This window comes from Dendropsophus ebraccatus, chromosome 13 (assembly GCF_027789765.1).
Source record: "Dendropsophus ebraccatus isolate aDenEbr1 chromosome 13, aDenEbr1.pat, whole genome shotgun sequence".
Taxonomy (NCBI): Eukaryota; Metazoa; Chordata; class Amphibia; order Anura; family Hylidae; genus Dendropsophus; species Dendropsophus ebraccatus.
The window spans coordinates 8853421-8878416 of record NC_091466.1 but is presented as its reverse complement, the minus strand read 5'-3'; the positions used below and the strand labels follow the sequence as shown (position 1 = coordinate 8878416).

General features: G+C 45.6%; 1 protein-coding gene across 1 annotated transcript in view; it reads left to right on the top strand.

Annotated features, from left to right (window-relative positions):
* The window catches only part of LOC138770713 (NACHT, LRR and PYD domains-containing protein 3-like), a 28253-nt gene extending 3872 nt beyond the window's left edge, over positions 1 to 24381 (top strand). Inside the window, exons 3-13 of the mRNA XM_069949898.1 lie at positions 953 to 1116; positions 1298 to 1469; positions 1859 to 1924; positions 3266 to 4949; positions 8682 to 8852; positions 9718 to 9888; positions 10209 to 10379; positions 12492 to 12662; positions 19931 to 20101; positions 20961 to 21125; positions 23127 to 24381. Coding sequence (XP_069805999.1) covers positions 953 to 1116; positions 1298 to 1469; positions 1859 to 1924; positions 3266 to 4949; positions 8682 to 8852; positions 9718 to 9888; positions 10209 to 10379; positions 12492 to 12662; positions 19931 to 20101; positions 20961 to 21125; positions 23127 to 23214 — 3194 coding nt within the window. The 3' untranslated portion in view covers positions 23215 to 24381. The remainder of the gene's footprint in view (positions 1 to 952; positions 1117 to 1297; positions 1470 to 1858; positions 1925 to 3265; positions 4950 to 8681; positions 8853 to 9717; positions 9889 to 10208; positions 10380 to 12491; positions 12663 to 19930; positions 20102 to 20960; positions 21126 to 23126) is intronic.
* The last annotated feature ends 615 nt before the right edge of the window (positions 24382 to 24996 follow it).

The following is a 24996-nucleotide window of genomic DNA, read 5'->3' as shown; positions in this document are numbered from 1 at the left end:
AGGTGCAATGCACAAAATAACAGGAAGAACAGCTCACAGGTGCTAATGCAAAAATACAGAATTAGGTAGACTTTAAAGGTAGACTTGAGAAAGTAGAGAGAGGTGAAGACTTGTCTACGAGGGTAGTATAGGGGCCGGATACGAGCCCTTGACCAATTAGTAACAGTACTCTGCCGGGATGTGTGCTGAAAGTTATTTGAAGAAAAAATCCTTGTACTCACATATAGATATATTTGTATATATCTGACCGCCTTCTGCCTCCACAAGTTCGAAGACCACCATGTGAGGTAGTACGAGTCCTAGGTCTCTGTCTCTAGGTTAAGCTCTCACTAAAGTTATCCCCAGGTGGAGGAGCGTGCATCAGTAAGGTACTTTGGTTCATAGCAACTTTGCCTTACTGAGGATCAGTCCCTCTGCCTCTCCTTAGGGGGTACTGTCCTGACTGAAGAATTCTTGGTGTAGGCAAAGTTTGGTCCTAGTCTTCTGGTTAGCCCACCTCTAAGATCTTACCACTGCATAGTGGGAGCTAGAGTTTCACTGAACTGGAACAGAACTGAACTGTAGACCCAGACTAAACTGGACTGGACTACTATTACCACACTCCTGACAGGGAAACCCCTATCCTATATAGGGTCATGTGACTGGAAGACAACAGGATAAAGAACAAGAGTGTACACTGGCTAAAATACTCTGTGCACAGCTGTGCACAGGTACGAAGTGAGACACCTAGTGGCTGGAGAGAAAATCACAACTGCCAGCACGGTGTGACACTTGAGAGAGTTATATTCTGACAGGCGGTTAGAACTTAGTGACCCCTGTACCAGGACACTACACATAATTATAACTGATTGCATTCTTGAGGGTACTTAGTTGAAACTGATCATGTGAGAGTACTTGGCCTAAAAAGAAACACAGTTCTAGACATCATTCTTGTGTCTCCTTAATTTCCTAGAGGATGACACTCAGCAGTTCTACCAGCAGCTTTGTCAGTATGAGGATCATGTCCTAAGGATGACGTATATATACTTCCAGGATGATCTGCAGCACATTGTGGAGAACCTGACTCCTATATCCCTTCTGAGTGAGCTGAACTCTCGAGGCGTCCCTGATGTAGAGGTGAGAGGTCGAGGGCATAGCTATAAGGGGGCATAAGGAAGGATTTTCTTCTCTTGACTATTTCATATATTTGTCAATCTCTGGACCCACACATTATAGAGGAGACTGACATGGAAAATCTTATTATTTGTATCCTGTATCTTTGTACAATGACTTATGTGTTATCTTTCTTGTCTTCTAGAAATACCTAAATCTAGAACATGATAGAAAAACACTGGCACGGACTTTACTACAGGATATATATAATAAAGGAAGAGAAGCTGCCATAGGATTGTGGGTCACTCTTCATGTCTTACGAAGGCTACATGGCTCCCTGGGCCTGGATACTGTACTGCATGAGTTCTGTCAGAGAGGTACCAGTAGCAATCTTTTATATATGTGTCTGGCCTCTAGAAGTCTCACTTTGTGTGTTCTATTACTTGTTGGCAGTCAGTTGTATCACACTAGCCTCATGTAATACATTGGACATCCACTTACTCAAATCAGTCCCTGTTCCCGTTGGGGCTCACAACCTGCATTCATCTATTTGTATGTCCTGGATGTGGAAGGAAACCAAGGTATGTGGGGGAAACTCGCACACCCAAAGGGAGAACTTCTTGCAGATGTCCTTATTAATAATAGTGATACCATGCTGTTCTGCATTTTGTATTTATATTAGGACACTAAAACGAGAAAAGATCCACCATTGATCTACTTTAGTCGCCTTGAATGTTTCAGTCATATCATCTGTATTTTTTTGTAGGTGGCACTCTGGTGGGGGAAATAATCTTGGATAAAGATGGGCACCAACTTCTGCCAGAGCTGAAAGGTAATTGTACATCATGAATATGTTCCTCAAATGTTTACTGTTCTTTTCGATCCTTTCGATCTACCTCTCTGATGCTCTGGAGGATCATTAGGACCTGTGGTGACATCATAGTCACATGTTTAAGGTCCCTGAGTCTGCAGAAACATTGCTGTATGGCCTCCCTGTTCCATGATCTATGCAGAACTGTAGCCAGGTGGCCATAAAGCACATAAAGCTTTGGACAGCCATGGGGCCCTCAGGAGCTCAGGGCCCTGGGCATCTGCCTAAAATGGACATATTATAACCCACCACTGACCAGCAGGGATTGTTTTATAGATAGTGCCAGTCTAGATGTTTTCCCTGGCACGTCTTAGTGTGGTCGGGGAGAGATACTGTCAGATAGCTGACATTTATGCAATGCTTTACGTTCTTTCCCGCTAATATAGAGGCTGTTTTTTTGTCTGAACTTCCTTGTAGATAAAAAACAAAGCACAATAATGATATGGTTGCAGTACACATGTAGTATGGATAGAGAACTTGCTTCACACTTACACCCACTCTTGAGATACTTTTCTTCATTATTTCTTGCATGCAGTGCTATGTGGCCTGTTTGTATCACCAAACACACCTGTTTCCATAGACACCAGGAAGCCAATGCCCCTCATGTTCTCTGAATATGCTTACCTGTGCTCTACATCCTTAGTTTCTTTTAGAGTCCTTTTTCAGCTAATGCAATCTCTTTGTTCACTCTACACTGGAATTAGACCATTTTTAATCCCTTAAAGGGATATTCCCAACTGAGTGGAGTGCTCAGGGAGCCTGTATACCAGTTCAAACCCATTTGAGTTCGGCACTTGGCGGACCCATATTGATTTAATGAAATGCAGGCCATGGTGGTCACACAGGTGCGTTAAGCATTACAGTGCCCGTTCTCAGGTTGGTGGGGTCCTGGGGGTCGGACCCCAAACGCTTATTTTCCGACAATTGAAATCATGAGTCCTCGTTTTTTTATGGGGTGAAATTAAAGGGGCAGTGTAATGAAAATAAACTTCAAACATGAGAGAGATATGTCAAATGTTTGAAGTGTTCAGACCATGATCGGGAGAACGAGTCAGGCGTACAGTAAGTCAGGCGAACCTGAGGCTGCTGTGCGGCTCTGGAGCTGACGCAGATTTTCTCCTTGACTCACCCTGCTTTATAACTCCTCTGCACCTTTCTGCACCCCCTGCTTATTCGCCAGGCAAGCAGGACGTACGTCTGCAAAAATGTGTGACTTTTTGCAGATGTATACTGGTCACAGGTTTAACAACACCCCCTTTGTGTTTCACCTTATCTTCATTTTTATTTTCCTTTTTCCTGTAGATGTTCAGAACCAATACAAGAAATGGTTACATAAAAAATACTATAAACTTATAGAAAACAAACCTCCAAGATGTACAGAGGAAGAAAAAAGTTTTCCATTGTCTAAACGTTATGTAAACCTCATCATTGTCTCCACTGAGCAGTTTAGAAAACGGTCTGGAAATGAGCTCATAGAGACTGGGGTAAGGAATGAGAAATACTTACAGGAAATCCAAAATAAATTACAGCACATTTCCCCCAACAAGATTTTCCGCTGGTGTCACCGATCCAGTCTTACACCACACATGGTGATGGTGAGCGGAGTACCGGGTATAGGGAAGACCACGCTGATGCAGAAGTTTGTCTATGACTGGGTGAGGGGCGATCACTATCAAAGATTCTCTTTTGTCTTTCTCTTCAAATTCCGGGAGCTGAACAGACTGGGTGAGGTTAGTCTGGAGACCATGATCCTCCAACAATACCCATATCTGAAGCCACAGATTGAGAACATCCTACAAGATCCAGAGAAACTTCTCTTCATATTTGATGGGTTAGATGAAAGCAATCACATAATAGATTTCACGTCATGTGACTTGTGCTCTAATCCTAGACAGCGCGGACATTGGGGTCAGATTGTGGTTAGTTTGGTGAGAAAGTCTCTTCTTAATGGTTGTTCAGTCCTGATGACCAGTCGCCCAACCAGACTGGCATCAATAGATTGTACAGTCTTCCAAAGAATAGTAGAAATCACAGGATTTTTTCCAGAAGAACGACAGACGTACTTTGAAAATTTCTTCCCCGACCCTGATCTGGCAGAAAAGGCTTTTAGTTATGTGAAGCAGAATGACACATTGTACACGTTCTGTTACCTCCCGTCCTACTGCTGGATCATCTGTACAGTGTTATCCAGGAGCTTCCAGACAACAAGTAGTGACCAGTCGGCGACATTATTACCCAAAACAGTCACCCAGCTCTTTGCTATATTTGCTGCCAACATTCTGCTCAATCACAGCCTGCACAAAAGTAACGCTCAGAAGGTCCTGCAGTCCATGGGATGGATGGCAGAATATGGAGTCATGAATCATGTGATTATTTTTGATGATCGAGATCTGAGTTCTTTCAATGTGGACAAAAAGTCAAAGCTCTTATCAAGTTTTCTGATGGAATCGGAGGAACCTGTGTCCTATTCCTTCTTACATCTCACTGTTCAGGAGTTCTTCTCCGCCTTGGTGCATTATACTGATTATTCTCCTGAGAAGTTACAGGAATCACTAAATAAAGCCAAATCCTATCCTGATGAACGAGGTGAGATATTCCTCCGTTTCCTTTGTGGTCTATCAGATGCCTCCACCAGGTATATTTTATCCGGATATCTGGATGAACAAGCAGCTCAGGCTTCTATAGATGTCATCATTTGGATTAAGAATTTCATTCTAGAAGAACCACGGCTGACAAGACAACGTCTTCTCAGGACATTCTTTTATCTCTTTGAAACCAGGAATAAAACGCTAGTGCGAGATTTATTCAAATCACGGAGATGCTTCGACCTTTCTCATGTTCACATGTTTGCTCTAGACTGCACAGTGTTAGCATTCATCCTTGAAAACTGCCCAAATGTAGAAGAGCTAAATCTACCTGAATGTTCCTTAAACACTGAAGGACTAGAAAGACTTGTACCAGCTTTACATAACCTGCAGGTTCTAAGGTAAGATATTGACTATATGTATAGGTTATTTTAGCAACTTAAAACGCATTCTCCATAGAAGGTAGTGTAAGTGTATGATGGCAATGGTCTGACCTCTGGGAGCCCCCACAATCCTTCAAAATGTTTAATGTTTTATATTGTTTTGTAATCATACCTTTGATGTAATGGCTGAGATCACAGTGAGGGTTGATTTATCCATTGCTAGGAACCTTTCAGACGGGGGAAAAACTCAGCTCCTCGACTTAGAATGGTTATATAAGATTAGATAAGATATGTCCGTAAAGTAAGGCAGAGACTGCGCTTTTGGCTGTGATTCATTGCTTGAATTGTATCTTTTTTTTGTACCAGTCTGAACTCTGTCTGATTCTAGTACTGGCTGTGGGTTGATTGACAGGTTCTCCACTACACCCATCTAGTTTCTTCTGGTAGCCCTAGTGCTGTGATGCAGACGATTTAGAGTAGTGATAGTTGCCTTTGCCACTCATCGCCCATATGTGTTTTCTGTGTGATCTGGAGAGAGAGAGAGAGAGTTCTCTTGTAACTTGAGCTGGCGGTTCATATTGGATTGTATTGCTTGGAATTCTACCTTCGTTTTGCCTGTGGTTCTTGTACTGTTCTGCTATCTCTAGTTTGACCGGCACCTGCCTGACTATACTTTATTGTGTTTGTCTTGTTCTGTTCTAGGTTTCACCTGTTTAGTGAAGGGAACGTCACCGAATTGTCACTGACCACCTAGGGTCAGGCATGCAAGTACACAGGGACAGTCTTAGAGGACCTCACACTAGGGCTGTCTGCCTGTCCATCTTCCATCCAGGTCCCCGACTGCCCTAATTTATTTATTTTTTCTGCCATCCAAATTGGTATGAGCACTATTCAGGACCCTGGTCCATGACCTGAAACGGCCTGTGTTTGTACTGTGGCAAATTTGGAAAAAATCCAGTGGTAGTTAAAGCCACCAAGGTATCTTCTAAGTTTATTTTCAAAGTATTATTGACAATGTCCTTGTCTTCTGATTCAGTCTATATCTGGGCAGGCCCTGACTGATTCTGGGGCAGCTGCGAACATTGTTAATTTTGCCTTTGTGTGGGGTCCTCAGTTCTCCTCCAACTGTCTTCCAGTTTCTGAAAAACAATTGTCTCCCAGGGTTGCTATCACAACCATTGGTGGCGATCTTGCTACCTCTATTGTCAATTCTCAATATCTGGCACCTAGTAACACTCCTGTCAATAGAGTTTTTGTGCCCTAATCTCTTCCTCCAGTACTATCGGAGATTCACCACTTGGCAGGACATACATGTATCGCTGGTGCTAAATACCTGTCTTACTGGTGGCCTTTGTGGTCTCAGGATGCCTGTGAGGTATATGCCAGGACCAAGGTGCCCAGGAAGTCACCAGTTGTTTTCCAGGGTGAATTAGAATTTGAAGTTGAACAAATTCTGGATTCATGTCTGGTCCAGAATTCTGAACAGTATCTCATGGATTGGAAGGGTTATGGACATTAGGAGTGAACATACACTCACCGGCCACTTTATTAGGTACACCTGTCCAACTGCACGTTACCACTTAATTTCTAATCAGCCAATCACATGGCGGCAACTCAGTGCATTTAGGCATGTAGACATGGTCAAGACAATCTCCTGCAGTTCAAACTGAGCATCAGTATGGGGAAGAAAGGTGATTTCAGTGCCTTTGAACGTGGCATGGTTGTTGGTGCCAGAAGGGCTGGTCTGAGTATTTCAGAAACTGATGATCTACTGGGATTTTCACGCACAACCATCTCTAGGGTTTACAGAGAATGGTCCGAAAAAGAAAAAACATCCAGTGAGCGGCAGTTCTGTGGGCGGAAATGCCTTGTTGATGCCTGAGGTCAAAGGAGAATGGGCAGACTGGTTCGAGCTGATAGAAAGGCAACAGTGACTCAAATAGCCAACCGTTACAGCCAAGGTAGGCAGAAGAGCATCTCTGAACGCACAGTACGTCGAACTTTGAGGCAGATGGGCTACAGCAGCAGAAGACCACACCGGGTGCCACTCCTTTCAGCTAAGAACAGGAAACTGAGGCTACAATTTGCACAAGCTCATCGAAATTGGACAGTAGAAGATTGGAAAAAACGTTGCCTGGTCTGATGAGTCTCGATTTCTGCTGCGACATTCGGATGGTAGGGTCAGAATTTGCCGTCAACAACATGAAAGCATGGATCCATCCTGCCTTGTATCAACGGTTCAGGCTGGTGGTGGTGGTGTCATGGTGTGGGGAATATTTTCTTGGCACTCTTTGGGCCCCTTGGTACCAATTGAGCATCGTTGCAACGCCACAGCCTATCTGAGTATTGTTGCTGACCATGTCCATCCCTTTATGACCACAATGTACCCAACATCTGATGGCTACTTTCAGCACGATAATGCGCCATGTCATAAAGCTAGAATCATCTCAGACTGGTTTCTTGAACATGACAATGAGTTCACTGTACTCAAATGGCCTCCACAGTCAACAGATCTCAATCCAATAGAGCATCTTTGGGATGTGGTGGAACGGGAGATTCGCATCATGGATGTGCAGCCGACAAATCTGCGGCAACTGTGTGATGCCATCATGTCAATATGGACCAAAATCTCTGAGGAATGCTTCCAGCACCTTGTTGAATCTATGCCACGAAGAATTGAGGCAGTTCTGAAGGCAAAAGGGGATCCAACCCGTTACTAGCATGGTGTACCTAATAGTGGCCGGTGAGTGTAGATCTCTGGCAAGAACCTCCATGCCCTGCATCTAATCGAACTATATCATTGGCCGGCCCAATCACGCGTAGAACGTATGTCTTTTGGATTTAATCTTTGCCTACACCCTTCTGTACCATGCTGATTCTCCAGTGAAACACCCAAAATGCTAATCTAGAATCTGTGCCACCTGTCTTGGCCCTCTTGCATATTCTTGACCATGAATCTGCCTAATCCCTGTGTTCCAGACCAAATCTCCAGTACTTCACCCAGACTTATCATTGTGCCTGTTTGCCTGGTCACCTAATGCCTGTAGATGTAGTGTGTGTGTGTAATTCATAAGGTATAATAGGTTTGGGGTTAATGAGAAGCAGGGGGATACTGATGAGGTACTGATGAGAAGAAGACTGCTCAAGCCTTTTGGTCTCTGGAACTCACTTCCTGTATTTTAATGTCTTGAAAGTATACGTTCTGAGAAGGGAGGGAGCGGGTTTGTATCCTCATTAAATGACCATTTGGCAAGCCAGGAACAATGGGTAAAAATTTGTCTGGAAAGAAACTTATCCAGAATTATTTGTACTCTGGAGAGTTAAAATGGTACGGGGATGAGGTAGAGGCATGGTCCAGTACTGGCAGATGATTGAGGTAGGTTCAGGTCAGCAATCTAGGTATAGGTATAGGGTATAGGAAAGGTCAGGTAAATCAGGAAATAGGTACAGGTCAGAATACATAGGATATCAGGAAGGGAGTAACACACCTTCACTAGGAAGCAACAAGTGATGATCACGGCCCAATATTCTAAACCTAAGTTCAGGCTCATCAGGGAATCCCTATTGGTTTAGGACATTCAGTATACCGGACATTATTCAGGGAGTCTGTATTTCTAGAACATTAAAACTGAATATATCATGTAGTGGCCACCATCCCTGACATCCCACACTCAGAAAAGACTACAGACTCTACAGATTTTATAATAATAACCAGTGGACGCGTCACCCATATCTCTTTTTTTGTTACAGTTTGAATGGTAATAAATTACCAGGCACTTCCTGCACCCAATTGGCTTCTATAATAAGGAATAATCATTGCCTGAAGAAACTTGACCTGTCTGGTAATCGTCTGTCTGGTCCTCCCTTCAGTGACTTGATGGACGCTCTGTCCAGTCCAGACTGCAGGATAGAGGAATTACGGTGAGTATTAGAGATGTGGACAGGACTGGGCCATGTGCCGCACACCATATACATGGATTTTATACTATTTTATGCTCCGCACCATTGTTATGTCTATTAGATAAACTGCTGACTGCACCTTGCTATGTTACGGCTACACTGATGAGTGACTGTCTCATATTTTAATGTCACTTTGCTTCTCTATGTCATGACCAAGGCTGTTTACAGCTGGTACTGCCCTAAACATGGAGTCTAAAAGAAGCTCTGTTAGAGTGATTGCCTAGTGCCCTACATGATAATAGTGCCCTCAATATTATGAATGGCCCAGTATTAAATCAGAACCCAGACAAGACCTCTTAAATTAAATTAATAGTCACCAGACCCCAATCAGAACCCAGACCAAAAATCTTTTCCAAATAATAGACATCTGGTTATACTCACCTGTCCTTACTCACCAGGCCTGTTTTTAACTTCAGGTGCTACTGCACACTACACCCTAACACTGGCCAGCTTACGGAACCAGTGCATAGAGCAGCACCTGGAACGAAAGAGGGCCAGGGAGTGAGGACTGGTAAATTATTGAACAAATATTCACTGTTCCAATTTCAGGGACCACCAAGGATTTCAGCAGTTCCCTGATGAGTCAGATAAAGTGTAAGTGAGGACATTACTCAGGGATTATGTATTTCTAGACCATATAAGTGAACTTATCCTATAGCTTCCGCCACTCCTGACTTCCCTCACACACAAGAGGTGGCTTCTAGTGATGACATTTATGGATGTTACTAACAGCCAGGGACATTTTCTCTCCTCATTCGCAATCTACTAAATTAAAACTAACGCTTTAAGGAGACGTCTCCCACATTTCATCTTCTTATTCTTACAGATTAGATAGAAATGATCTACCAGACACTTCCTGCACCCAGTTGGCAACTGGAATAAGGAATAACCAGTCCCTGAAGAAACTTGACCTGTCTGGTAACCGACTGTCTGGTCCTCCCTTCAGTGACTTGATGGCCGCTTTGTCCAGTCCAGACTGCAGGATAGAGGAATTACTGTGAGTATAAGAGATCAGAAGATTTGAAGTTGGAATTGCTGTCAACCAGCATACAAATATCCAAAGAAAAATCAGGCTATGTTCACACAGCGTAAGAGACCCGGCCAGGTCACGGCACGGCAGGTCTGCAGTACCAGCTGGATGATCTTTCCGGCCGCAGTGTTCTGATGCCGCTCGCTTCATTGTGTGAATTGACAGGTCTTTCTGCGGCCGCATTTCACAGAATTGCGGCTGCAGAAAACTGACATGTCAGTTCTTTGCGTCGCCGATTTAACTCTTTGTGGATGCGTCACCATAATCTCATCTTCTTAATCTTACAGTTTAGTTGGAAATAATCTTGAAAATAATTCCTGCACCAACTTGGCATCTGGAATAAGGAATAACTATTCCCTAAAGAAACTTTTTCTGTCGGAGAACCGTCTGTCCGGTCCTCACTTCAGTGACTTGATGGACGCTCTGTCCAGTCCAGCCTGCAGGATAGTGGAATTACAGTAAGTATAAGAGATTTGTACAGGATTGAACCATGCTCAAGTTTTTACAAGGATTTTAACTTATTTTCTGGAGAAATGGGGGATATGGGAGAAATTTATCAAGGGTTTTGTGCCTATTTTTAGGTAAATAATTGTCGCCCATTTTGGGTCTAAGTTCTATTTATGATATTTTTTAGACTTTTTAAAATCTGCCTGTTTTGAGTATTCATAATCCGGGATTAGCCCCTAATTTGTCACTTGTGACTTTTTAAGTCGCACAAGCTGGTGCAGTACTAGGTGAATTGTTTGGGACTTTTTTGCGACTTTTTTCTTACACTCATTTACAAAGCCAATGCGACTTAGCCATAATAAATAACACACAATATATTGGCACCGATTAAACACCAGTGCCCATTAGAATAGTTACACAAATTAGACTTTTTTTTTCTTTAATTTTTAAGATATTTTTTATAATGATAAAAGAGTAAAAAGAAAAAAGCTCATCATCGCCTAGCCCCATCTCACATGTTCTGGTATCTAATACCTTTTCTTTTAACATATCTTATGCATTTCATAAGCCCCCTTAATACTTGTAATGACATAGATGGACTAGTACCCATAACGTAGTACAGAGTCTAAAACTAGAGCTGTGCAACATTGTGTTTTAAAGTCCCTGCTCCTGTACAATAAGCAGCAGTGCAAATATGCGGGGCCGCCTTAGGCATTGTCTCTTACTTCTACATTGAGTGGGCTAAGCATTCTGGTTAGGTGACATTAAAGAGAAACTGACAGCACATATGCATGTATCAGTGCTGCCAGTTTCCTGTTGCTAATCACACAAGCAGAGCATACTTACTTTCACTGCTGCTGTGCAACATGCCAGATCACACAGCAGCGCTGAAGGTAAGTATGCACTGCTCGTGTGATCCGGCATGTTGCACAGCAGCAGTGATGGTAAGTATGTATTGCTTGTGTGATCTGGCATGTTTCACAGCAGTGGTGAAGGTAAGTATGCACTGTGCGTGTCACACATACTGTATGCATATCCACGCTGTCAGTTTCCCTTTAACTGAGCAGAGAGGCATACAGTACAGCACATGCTTGCCGCTCATTACACAGGTGCAGAGACTCCTGCCATTCACTGCAGCCTCTGCTCCTGTTGCAGCTCTTGAGATTCAGAATCTGTATTCCATGCAATGACTGATTCAAGTGAACCCAACCCAAAACAACTTTTATTAGATTGGGGAGGTAGCCCAGTGTCACTTCCACTAGCCTAAGGTGACATTAGAGTCCTTTTATACAATCAGATAAATCATTTATCCGCATGTTCATCGATCAACAAATGAGGATCTTTTAGTTTAAACAATAGGTTTAGACGAGTAGATAAGACCCTATGAAAAGTCGTCAATGCAATCTTAATTCGGTTTCCTTTAGTCTAGTATCTCTTAGTATCCTTAGTAAAACTTTTGTGGATCTGTGGCTTAGTTTGCACAAATATACCACTTTGAGTCACCGGTGGAATCTCATCACTTATGGTCCCTCAAACATCTCAGGGACTAAGTCAAAACATCTACAGATTGTCACGGGTTAACTGTGCACCATGAGCATAATCTGGTGTTTCATATCTGTGGAAGTGGAAGCTTTGTAAGAACTGAGCCTCCACTTCTGAGAATGAATTCTTTCTTACAAGTAATGTTAGCCGTAAAACTGCACTACTATCTGTACTGGTTCTTCTGTTCTCCTAATGGCCCAGCAGCTTCTGCACTACAAGGGCTGGGGACTGTATGTGGTGGCCCAGAGGATTACATTTCATCATGCCTCCCCTCTTCTTTTAGTGGTGGCCCCCAGGGTGGTATCAAGGGCCCAAGATCCATGTTTGATCTAAGCACTGCTGGCCCTTGCTACAACACCTGAGCTGCCCTTCCCCCTAGGTCCGATGAGTCACAATGTGATCATATGACCACTAGTCTTTCACTGCTAGCTTATGGTGATGATCTGATAATTGTGACTTCTTAATAAATAATGAATTGCAGGTAATTCCAGAAGGTTTGCCTACTTTGTCTTGGAACTCCACACTACCATACTAATGTCCTGTGGACACGTCACCCACATCTTATCTTCTTATTCTTACAGTTTGTCCAGAAATGATCTATCAAACTCTTCCTGCATCCAGTTGGCTTCTGGAATAAAGAATAACCAGTCACTGAAGATACTTGTCCTGTCTGGTAACCGTCTGTCCGGTCCTCACTTCAGTGCCTTGGTGGACGCTCTGTCCAGTCCAGACTGCAGGATAGAGGAATTACAGTGAGTAGAAGAGATGTGTAGAGGACTGAGTCATGTGTGGAAGAAGGGGTACTCCGGGCAGCTTTACACTTTTCCAATGTCATCCTCACCCTTTCCTCGCCATAGTATCCTAATTGTCCGTCTTGGTTGGTAGGTGCCATCAGTAGTAAGGGTGTAAAGTTCCCCCCAAGTAGGTAAAGTAGTCCTCAAGTATAAAAAGTTGTCCCTGTGGTATGTACGTCTAGGTGCTGCAATTATGTTACATCTAGGTGGTACAATTATGTTACGTCTAGGTGGTACAATTATGTTACATCTAGGTGGTACAATTATGTTACGTCTAGTTGGTGCAATTATATTACATCTAGGTGGTACAATTATATTACATCTAGGTGGTACAATTATGTTACGTCTAGTTGGTGCAATTATGTTACATCTAGGTGGTACAATTATGTTACATCTAGGTGGTATAATTATATTACATCTAGGTGGTACAATTATATTACATCTAGGTGGTACAATTATGTTACGTCTAGTTGGTGCAATTATGTTACATCTAGGTGGTACAATTATATTACATCTAGGTGGTACAATTATGTTACGTCTAGTTGGTGCAGTTATGTTACATCTAGGTGGTACAATTATGTTACATCTAGGTGGTACAATTATGTTACATCTAGGTGGTACAATTATATTACATCTAGGTGGTACAATTATGTTACATCTAGGTGGTATAATTATATTACATCTAGGTGCTGCAATTATGTTACATCTAGGTGGTACAATTATGTTACATCTAGGTGGTACCATTATGTTACATCTATGTGGTATAATTATTTCTCGTGCGTCTTATTGGGGGACACAGATACCATGGGGTATAGGCTGCTGCCACTAGGAGGCGCTGACACTAAGAAAGAAACAAAGGAAGTGACTCCTCCTGAGCAGGATATACCCGCCCACAGGCACTGAGCTAAACCAGTTTAGCTTAGTGTCAGTAGGAGGCAGACACAGGTCTGGGTTCTCCAGACCAGTTTCTTCCTTTATGTTTAGTTAGTTAGATTTTCTTTTTCCTTCTAGGTCCTATGGATTCTTGGGCACGGTGGGTAATCTAGACCCACCCTGATCCCCTCACTATGCGACCAGGGAACAGACCATAAATATAGATGGACTGTCTACCCTCGGTTGCCACCGGCCGGCAACGTGACACCATGGCACCAAATCAGTCTGACTGTCTGGTCGCCTTTTCTGCGGACTCTGTATCCGCACAGCCCCTTCCCGCCTCGCCCCCCAGAGCTTGGCGCGTAAGGTGAGGCACCCACCGGCTGAAGACTACAATGGTGAGTATGGGCTCCTATATGGTGAGTATATTCCCCCTGCCCTCCCTCCCAGGCCACCATTGTATTCTTATAGACAACCCCTGGGCCATGCTTTCCTCACACAGGGATTTCTCCATCTCCCCATGCTCCACTCCCTCAGGGTCACTGTACCTCTGTGGCTCTCTCCTCAGTCAGTAACAGGCCAGCCCCCTCCTCCATTTTATTTTGTACTTGTGCCTCTCTCTCTGGGTGCCATGGGGTGTACAGTGAGGGGTCTCCCACTCCTGTCAGTGCTGTGCAGGCTACAGTTTACCGCCTTTTTTCCCTATTGTGGCTATGTCTGGAGTACCTGCTCTGGAGGATGCTCCGCCTCCTCCGTTAGGCCCCGCCCCCTGTCGGCCGCAGCATCCCGCCATTTTTCTTAGGTTACTGAGCCTTCACTACTGCACTGTGGATGCCCCGCCCCTCCCGTTAGGCTCCGCCCCCTTTCGGGTGCCGCGTGGGCCACAGCATCCAGCCCTGTATCTTATGTGGCTGATTCTGCACCGTGGGATGCTCCGCCCCCTCCCGTTAGGCCCCGCCCCCTTCGGGAGCCGCGCAGCCCGCAGCATCCCGACATTTTTCTTAAGTTGCTGGGACTTACTGTGAGATGCCCAGCCCCCTCCCGTTAGGCCCCCCCCCTTTCGGATGCCGTAAGGGCCGCAGCATCACCATTTTTGTTATCTTTTTAACTCTGTGGAGCCTTCACTGTGATGCCCCGCCCCCTCCCGGGTTGCCCCGCCCCTTTTCGGGTGCTGCGGACTGCAGCATCCTGCCTTTTTATTAGGATTGTGGCTACACTGAGGGATGTTGCTCCCCCCTGCCACGTGTGTGTGGTCTCCCCGGAGAGCTACCACACACACTGTTCTATTCCCAGCAGCTTCTCCTGCCACCTACTGGTGGAAGTGGTTATTACACCATTACATATATGAGAATGGCTTGCATCAAATTTTCTTATGGCCAATGTTCCATATAATGTTCCAGCAACCCTTGGTCTGCAGATCCAGCATTTTTGGTGCTGGTTGACCCCTCTGTGTCAGATTTTATATATTTAAGATTACATTAATACTTATATACACATTCTGGTTCCCCTCCAACCACATACGCACAGACACATTCCCCATCACCATACAGTGTTTCTGTGCCCTCAGTGAGATCCTTCTGCTACATGGTGTCACAAGTAGGACACTGCACCAGACACGTTACTCACTACTAGACAGAGTTTACTGTGCTCTGAGCAGAACCCTCTGCTACATGGTGTCACGAGAAGTTCATGGAACCAGACACGTTACCCGCTATCCAGGTGGTGTATCTGTGCTCTGAGCAGAACCCTCTGCTACATGGTGTCACGAGAAGTACATGGAACCAGACACGTTACCCGCTATCCAGGTGGTGTATCTGTGCTCTGAGCAGAACCCTCTGCTACATGGTGCCACGAGCAGGACACTGATCCAGACACGTTATCTGTTTCCAGGCGGTGTATCTGGGCTCTGAGCAGAACCCTCTGCTACACGGTTTCCCAACCAGGAGAACCGTCTGCTACATGGTTGGTCATACAGGTTATGGGACCAGACACATCACCCATTGCCAATCATTGTTCCTGTGTTACTCAGAGCTTCCCCCTCTGCTACAGGATGTCACAAGCACAACACATGTCCTGTCATTCGCATCACCCCTTAGCGGGCGGTGCTTCAGACCTGCCTCTCATCTTCATGACATAGATACCTTTACTACATGATGTCACGGACATAGAACTGGACACGTTATCCCCTCCCAGGTGGTGGTACAAGGTTATTCAGAGCTCTGCCCTCTGTTGCATGATATGGCTCCAACTACATTACCTGTAGTTTGGTGTGCACAGATTGTGGTATTCTGTTACACGATGTAATACACCTTCTTCAGGTCCACTCATTATAGTGCATTATAGTGGTGATGCTTGGCATTTCTCGTGTCCAGTTCTCGTTTACATTGGGACTCAGTCCTCTTCTCTTCCCTGCTCCCAGAGCACACCCTGTAGGCTTCTGTTTGCTTGTCTAGTTTACAGGTCTGACCAGGCACATTACCTGCTTCCAGTCCAGGGATTTGTATCTCTTGAATGCTGGTCCTTGGTTACCTACTGCTTGCAGCTACTCTGCTCGTGTTACCCTGTATATTACCTTTCATCCTCGTAGGACTCCCATGATAGGTGCCTGTCACTTCAGGGGATCATCATAGGGTAACTTGTTACCACACCATTTCGTCTTCTGTATGTTTTCACTAGCAAGTCTCATTACCTGCTCTCGGGCAGTGTAACCTTGGTTTATTCCTCTCGGGCCGTATCCTTTCTAAAGCCCGAGCATCCTGCTACGTGTCCCACTACACAAGGTACAGAACCCCCTGCTTTACCTGCCCCCGGACTGTTGTACTGTCATACTCTGGTCCTCTGAGTGGCCGGCAGCATATAGGTACAGTCACTATTTCATCCTGGTACTGTCAGGGTGGTTCTTCTGTCCTTCATCTGGGCATAACTACCATGTTTTGGCATTTGTTTCACTGGCTGTTACCCAGTAGTATGGCTTAGTAACAGTAGTAGTATTGTATTGCTTAGACCGTCCCCTCTGCTATACTGCGGATGGCCCTCAGCGAGGTTTGTTCTTATTGTCTCATGGTGCTCTACTTCAGGAAGCTGTCCTTGGTCAGCACCAGCCACATTGCCTCTTCTCTTTGATCTGGGTGAAGTGAGGCCTCTCGGTTCCTCAGGTAAAACAGTAAGGGTTTCTTCTACCCCTGGTGTATGTAGGACATCGACTGCCTACATGACTCACAGTGCTGCTTTAGGACTTCTCCTTCTGCATCTGCCTATGGCCAACATGGCTAGTATTTAGTCTTCTCTCTCTTAGGCAGCTGCAGTCTCACAGGGTAAGGATTCCTGTTTACTGCCTGTACTGTTTCTCTACCGTCCTAAGCCTAGGTGTATGGTCCCTTTGTGGTCTAGCTTCTCCAAGTGTCCTTTTTTGGCCATATGGACTATGAAGCATTGTTGTTCTCAGTTCAGGGTTTTGCAGTGCTCCCGCATACACAGTTATTCCTACGCTCTGGAGTAGCACACTGTTGTGCATGACCCCCCTATCCTAGGTTTGGTTTTTTACTACTCGGTCAGGAAATCTTCAAGCAGTCCTTTTCTCCTCCGTGAGGATGGAATATTTAGTATAATAGGTATCCTACAGTCCTCCAGAGGACTGTTATTCCGAGATTGCTTCTTCCGACAGGCAGGTGTGGGTTTTCGGCCCTCATTGGCCTCTATGAGCACTCCTGCTTGACTTGCTTGTCCTTGGTCTTCTTGTTGACCTGCCATGCTCTCCAGATGGGACTCCCGGTCCCCCTCCCTAATCTTGTCTCCCATGTGGAGTCCTCGAGAACTTCTCCCTTAAAGATTTCCTCTACTTGCAAACAGGGTTGTTCACTGGCCCTTGTCTGGCCCTACCTAAGGCTCTATCGTCTCCGAACCTATTGCATTCTGGCCAGGCTTCATTTGTTCGGCAAGTTGCCAATTCTCGATCATCTTTTCTCATTCACCATTAAAGTCCCCTTGTTTTCCTGTTGCTTTGTCCACCAGAATGCATCTGGCTCTCGCCTTTCCAATTGCCTAGGGATCCGGTTGAGCTGGTTGATCCGCTAATATCTTCAATGTGGCCATTGGATCCCGCATAAGGTTCCTTTCTCAAGCAATGTCTCTGCTCACCCTTTGAGGCGTTGGTTTCTAGATCTAGTCTACATATGGACTCTAGTCTATGTATTAACTGTTGTTCCCATTGTCCTGTGACAACTCCCGTGCCCATCAGCCTTACCTCGACCTCCCTCAACGGTTTTCTTCTTTGACTCCATGCTCTCGAGTACCTCTAGGCTTCCTTGGAGCGGAGTGTTTTATATGATCGACCTCCTTTCTAAGGCTTTAACAGCCCATGGAGTTGTTTTTTTCCCGGCCTACCGGCTTCCTCTGCTCATCTTTTCTGTCGGACACTGCGGGGTACCAGGTACTACTGTACTCTTTTCAGGACAACTTGCTCAAGATTCAGATCATGGTTTTCTTTTCTCCCTCTCCTTCTTTCCCTGGACTGCATTACGCTTGGAAAGCTTTATTCTTATTAACATGTATGTGTTTCTCAGATGGTGTAACTCATGTCATAGGCCATGGCTTTCTCTTCTCAGTGAAGACTGTACTCCTAGGCCTATGGAGCTTCCAGCCTGGCCATTCTTCCCTGCTCCATAGTCAGGGACGCAGCTTCTCCTGCATCTCATGTGGCACCTTCTATGAGAGACTCTCAGTCCTTTCTCCTTTATTTGACGCCTTAGGCCTCTAGGTGCCACGAAACATTTTCCAGTCTCTCCCGTCATGGTTGTATTTGCCTTTTTTCTGTTCTACCTCAGAGTAAGTCCCTGCCGCCTGTGGTCGCCTACTTGGCTGGGCGTCTGCTTTTTTCCACATCTAGCCTACTAGTTCTGTTGGACTCAATGTTACATCATGTTGCTGGCTTCCAGGAAGGCCACAACCCACTCTGCAGTGCAGCACGTTGCTCCAGGGACTAGACCTGCTTTCCTTTGCCGCGGACCTGTCGGGGTTTTCTCTGACGCATTCAGCATCATCCCTTGCTCTATTCCTAGTTGATGGTTGTGTTGGTGCTATTCTGTGCCTTCTTGCCAAGCGCTCTTGTCTAGCGGTTATCTTTCCCACCCCATGGACTGCTTTTGGACGTCCCATGGTATCTGTGTCCCCCAATAAGACGCACGAGAAAAGAGGATTTTTTACTCACCGTAAAATCTCTTTCTCGTAGTCTTCATTGGGGGACACAGCACCCACCCATTTTTCTTTTGGGTTTTTCCTCGGTATGGTAGTTTTCTCCGTTTTGGTGTTATTCCTACTTTACATGTTCTTGACTTCTCCTACTGCTCTTGTACAAACTGGTTTAGCTCAGTGCCTGTGGGCGGGTATATCCTGCTCAGGAGGAGTCACTTCCTTTGTTTCTTTCTTAGTGTCAGCGCCTCCTAGTGGCAGCAGCCTATACCCCATGGTATCTGTGTCCCCCAATGAAGACTACGAGAAAGAGATTTTACGGTGAGAAAAAAATCCTCTTATTACATCTAGGTGGTACAATTATGTTACGTCTAGGTGGTACAATTATGTTACATCTAGGTGGTACAATTATGTTACATCTAGGTGGTACAATTATGTTACATCTAGGTGGTATAATTATAGTACATCTAGGTGGTACAATTATGTTACATCTAGGTGGTACAATTATATTACATCTAGGTGGTACAATTATATTATGTCTAGGTGGTACAATTATATTACGTCTAGGTGGTGCAATTATGTTACGTCTAGGTGGTACAATTATGTTACGTCTAGGTGGTACACTTATGTTACGTCTAGGTGGTACAATTATGTTACGTCTAGGTGGTGCAATTATGTTACGTCTAGGTGGTACAATTATATTACATCTAGGTGGTACAATTATGTTACGTCTAGGTGGTACAATTATGTTACGTCTAGGTGGTACACTTATGTTACGTCTAGGTGGTACAATTATGTTACGTCTAGGTGGTGCAATTATGTTACGTCTAGGTGGTACAATTATGTTACATCTAGGTGGTGCAATTATGTTACGTCTAGGTGGTACCATTATGTTACATCTAGGTTTCTTGATAGTTTTCATATAATATGGATTTAGGAGCAGTTGGACTTTGTATTTTCCGGGAGTATGCGTGGTACAAATGGTCATCTGTGTCTTTGGAATTTGGGACGTTTAACCTCCATGATTGTGTTCTCTAATGTAGTTATCCCAATAATCAAAATAACAAATGGGAGAGTATAATGGCCTGGACTGGCATTTCCCCACCCCTTACTAAACCTACGCTCCATGGACATGTCACCAACATCTCATCCTCTTATTCTTACAGTTTGGCGGATAATGACCTACCAGATGATTCCTGCCCCCAGTTGGCATCTGTAATAAGGAATAATCTGTTCCTGAAGAAACTTGACCTGTCTGGTAACCGCCTGTCCGGTCCTCTCTTTACTGACTTGATGGACGCTCTGTCCAGTCCAGCCTGCAGGATAGAGGAATTACAGTAAGTCTAACATATGTCTGTGTGTATGACGTCCAAGGGCCTGTATAACCAAAAGAAGTGTCTCTAATGCCATAAGTCATGCCTTATGACAATGGCCAACTGCGACCTTAAAGGAGTTTTTCCACTAAGCAAAATTAGAAGAAAACTTTGTCAAATCAAATGTGTACCATATAATATTAATGATACATTAAATACAGCACATTACAACTCTGTACTGTTTTTCTTCCTCATGGGTCTGATCACTTCCTGGTTTCCTCTCTGAACTATGACCCTGCAATTGCCATCCAACAGAACACACACTTTCCCACAATGCCCCATGCTTGCATGCACAGTGCTCCCCATGTTTGAATGGGTTTCCGCCAGGTTCTCCGATTTCTCTACAAAGAAAATACTAATACTTGAATAGACTGTGAGCCCCAATAGAACCCTATGACAAATTTTCTTGCCGTGTATCAGAATATGTTAGCCCAATATAAATAAATATGTGATTCTCTGCTGATGCATCATGGGATTTATAACAAATCTGAAAAGGAGAGAATGTAGATTATAATTTGAAAGTCAAGATGATGGCTGATCAGAAGTCACATGACCCTGTAATTATAATGGAATATATGAATGCAGAAGAGCTGGGACGAAACAGATGACACTTTGGACTTGCTCCAAAGTTGGACTGTTTGTGGTGGTTACATCAGACATGTACAGTAGTTTAGGATTTGCTCTGTGACTGTATGCATGCCAAGTACTCAGTACACCACTACCTTTCACAAATCACAACTAGCATTGTGTCAGTCTGGGATTCTGTATTTTATACTAACACTTTGTGGATGTGTCACCCACCACATCTCATCTTATTTTACAGATTGGGTCGTAACGATCTCCCAGACACTTCCTGCACCCAGTTGGCATCTTTAATAAGGAATAACCGGCCCCTGAAGAAGCTTGACCTGTCTGTTAACCGTCTGTCCGGTTCTCACTTTAGTGACTTGATAGAAGCTCTGTCTGACTGCACAATAGAAGCAGTGAAGTGAGTATAAGAGATGTGTACAGGACTGAGCCATGTGCCGCACATATTATACATGGATTTTATTCTATTTTATACTCCACACCATTGTTACGTCTATGAGATAAAGTTGTTTTCAGAGGGGCCCAGTGGAGGTGCAAAAGTGAACCCCTGGGGCTACTGGTTCAGCACATGATGCAGCAATAACCTGACAAACTACTCAAGTATATACACTCACTGATATAATAATAATAATAATAATAATAATGCACTAGGAAGGAGTTGTTGGAATCAAATTAACCTTTTTGTAATAATGCTATATGTGTGATATAATCATGGCCCAGTCTCCAGCAGCAGCCGCTCCATGTGAGGTCCCCCAGTCTCCAGCAGCCGCTCCATGTGAGGTCCCCCAGTCTCCACTCCATGTGAGGTCCCCCGGTCTCCAGCAGCAGCCGCTCCATGTGAGGTCCCCCAGTCTCTAGCAGCCGCTCCATGTGAGGTCCCCCAGTCTCTAGCAGCCACTCCATGTGAGGTCCCCCAGTTTTCAGCAGCTGCTCCATGTGAGGTCCCCTAGTCTCCAGCAGCCGCTCCATGTGAGGTCCCCCAGTCTCCAGCAGCAGCCGCTCCATATGAGGTCCCCCAGTCTCCAGCAGCAGCTGCTCCATGTGAGGTCCCCCAGTCTCCAGCAGCCGCTCCATGTGAGGTCCCCCAGTCTCCAGCAGTCGCTCCATGTGAGGTCCCCCAGTCTCCAGCAGCTGCTCAATGTGAGGTCCCCCAGCCTCCAACAGCCACTCCATGTGAGGTCCCCCAGTCTCCAGCAGCTGCTTAATGTGAGGTCCCCCAGCCTCCAACAGCCGCTCCATGTGAGGTCCCCCAGTCTCCAGCAGCCGCTCCATGTGAGGTCCCCCAGTCTTCAGCAGCCCCTCCATGTGAGGTCCCCCAGTCTCCAGCAGCAGCCGCTCCATGTGAGGTCCCCCAGTCTTCAGCAGCCCCTCCATGTGAGGTCCCCCAGTCTCCAGCAGCAGCTGCTCCATGTGAGGTCCCCCAGTCTCCAGCAGCCGCTCCATGTGAGGTCCCCCAGTCTCCAGCAGTCGCTCCATGTGAGGTCCCCCAGTCTCCAGCAGCTGCTCAATGTGAGGTCCCCCAGCCTCCAACAGCCACTCCATGTGAGGTCCCCCAGTCTCCAGCAGCCGCTCCATGTGAGGCCCCCCAGTCTCCAGCAGCAGCTGCTCCATGTGAGGTCCCCCAGTCTTCAGCAGCCCCTCCATGTGAGGTCCCCCAGTCTCCAGCAGCCGCTCCATGTGAGGTCCCCCAGTCTCCAGCATCCGCTCCATGTGAGGTCCCCCAGTCTCCAGCAGCCGCTCCATGTGAGGTCCCCCAGTCTCCAGCAGCAGCCGCTCCATGTGAGGTCCCCCAGTCTCCACAGCCGCTCCATGTGAGGTCCCCCAGTCTCCAGCAGCCGCTCCATGTGAGGTCCCCCAGTCTCCAGCCTCCGCTCCATGTGAGGTCCCCCAGTCTCCACAGCCGCTCCATGTGAGGTCCCCCAGTCTCCAGCAGCAGCCGCTCCATGTGAGGTCCCCCAGTCTCCACAGCCGCTACATGTGAGGTACCCCAGTCTCCAGCAGCCGCTCCATGTGAGGTCCCCCAGTCTCCAGCATCCGCTCCATGTGAGGTCCCCCAGTCTCCAGCAGCCGCTCCATGTGAGGTTTTCCAGTCTCCAGCAGCAGCCGCTCCATGTGAGGTCCCCCAGTCTCCACAGCCGCTCCATGTGAGGTCCCACAGTCTCCAGCAGCCGCTCCATGTGAGGTCCCCAGTCTCCAGCAGCAGCCGCTCCATGTGAGGTCCCCCAGTCTCCAGCAGCCATGTAGGGCAGTTCTGTTCTTTTTAGCCACACTCCCTCACCCGACCTATGGCATAACTTTATAGCATGGGCCAGAAGGAGGGTGAAGGCTGTTTTCATACATTGTCGTTGGTCATGAGGAAATCCTTACACTATAACATCAGTTGATTCTGTTTTTGTTCTAGTATGGGGGGCAATGAACTGTCTGAAGACGAGAAGAGACAGATAAGAAGGCTGGGATGGGACAAACCAAGTCTAGAGATAGTTCAGTGACCGAACAAGAAGACGGACTCCAGTCTGTGATCAGCAGACAAAAGGACTTTTGATGGTTAATGACTCTTCAGACATCAGTTTTCAGAGTGATTCCTGGTGCATTATGGGTAGTATCTAGTGAGGTCCTAGGTCATACCACAAGTCCTCTGGGCCAATAATATGCTATACGATAAAGCAGTGAACTCCTGTGCCAGGTCATGTACTCATGATCAGCGACTGCTCCGGTATAATAAGAGCGTCGGAGTATCGGTAGACATTGCAGAAGGTGTCAGTTTCAGGTCACATGCCTCATACATTTATTTAGCTGCTTCTTTTTTTTTTTTTTTTTTTAGCTTTTACTTGATGTAACACATGGGGCTATTGCCAACCCAGCACAGCCGCCGATCAGCTGATCGACACAACCATGGTGCTGGCAATAAATGGTGTATAGGAGGGTTTCATAGGCCTTGAAGAGTTTTAGGGCAGAAGACTCCTTTGAGTGACAATATTGTGATGTATTGTGGTATGAAGTCCCATACAGATAATGACAGATCCACAGCCTCTGCAGGTCACTTGCTGACTCTTATACTTTGATGGTGTTTCTTTAAAGTGAATGTACCATCAGTACATTCCCTTTAAGTTTAAAGTTAATGTACCATCAGTACATTCCCTTTCAGTGTAGCACATGTATAGAACCGCACCGGTGCGGGGAAGTCGGTGCCACGGTCCTTTTTTTGAACCGCAGCCCAGTTCCCCCGTGCGGCAATAGTCTATTACCAAGCACCAGCCCGGCCTCACGCACTGGAGGCGGGCCGGACTGCCCCCAGTGGGCGGAAACTCCCGCACCTCTATAAAGCAGCTCCATTAGAATTAAAGAAGCCATGCCGGCGCAGTTCTATTCATGTGAAACACTTAAAGTGAATGTACTGATGGTACATTCGCTTTAAATTTACTTACTTGTACAGAATAGTATAACTTTGTATTACTTATATGTTACCTTCTGTTCCAGTTTCTTATTATAACCACATCCTTTGTGCTTAAGCCTAATCTTACTTTGCTGCATTGTTTTGCCCTAAAAGAAAACCTTTAAGCCTTATCTACAAAAAAACATCCCAGTATAGTTGTAATTGATTGTGTGGTTATTATTTAAAGTAAATCTGTAACTCTCTTGACAGTTTACCAAGCTGGTGGCACCACTGGATATACATCAATGAAAGCATTCAGAACATACCATACATTGTTGCCTGTTACTTTGTTTTTATTTTCTTAAAAACACCTTTATTTGGGCTGTAAATGGAGTCAAAGAGATAGAGCCTCATGGCTCAGCAGTGCTAGGGCTTAGGGAATGGATCCGCGGACGTGAGCCCACTGTGTCACGTGCCCGTCTATCCCTAATGGCGTTGTCTAAGCGTATCCTCAGATACTCCTGATGGTGGAGATAGACTTTCCCAGAGGATACGCCAGGTAACTACCTCCTGAGATAGACAAAGCACGTAACAGCTGGTCCAGGCAGACGAGATGGCAAGGGAAGAACCACCCATGTTGCCAAACTAATAGTACAGAAAAATATGCACACACAGGACACACCGGATAAAAATAATGGATGCAGGTGACAGATGCTGAGAACGAAGACACAGGTGCTGGTCACACGGTGCAGTTCACACAAGGCGGGTAACCAGATGCAGCAATGGTAGCAGGAGCTTGGGTCAGGTTCACACACAAGACGCAGGTATGCTAGAAGCAACTGGGAGTGCAGGATCAAACAACAGGAACTCCAGAGAACAAGGACACCACAGTGGGAGC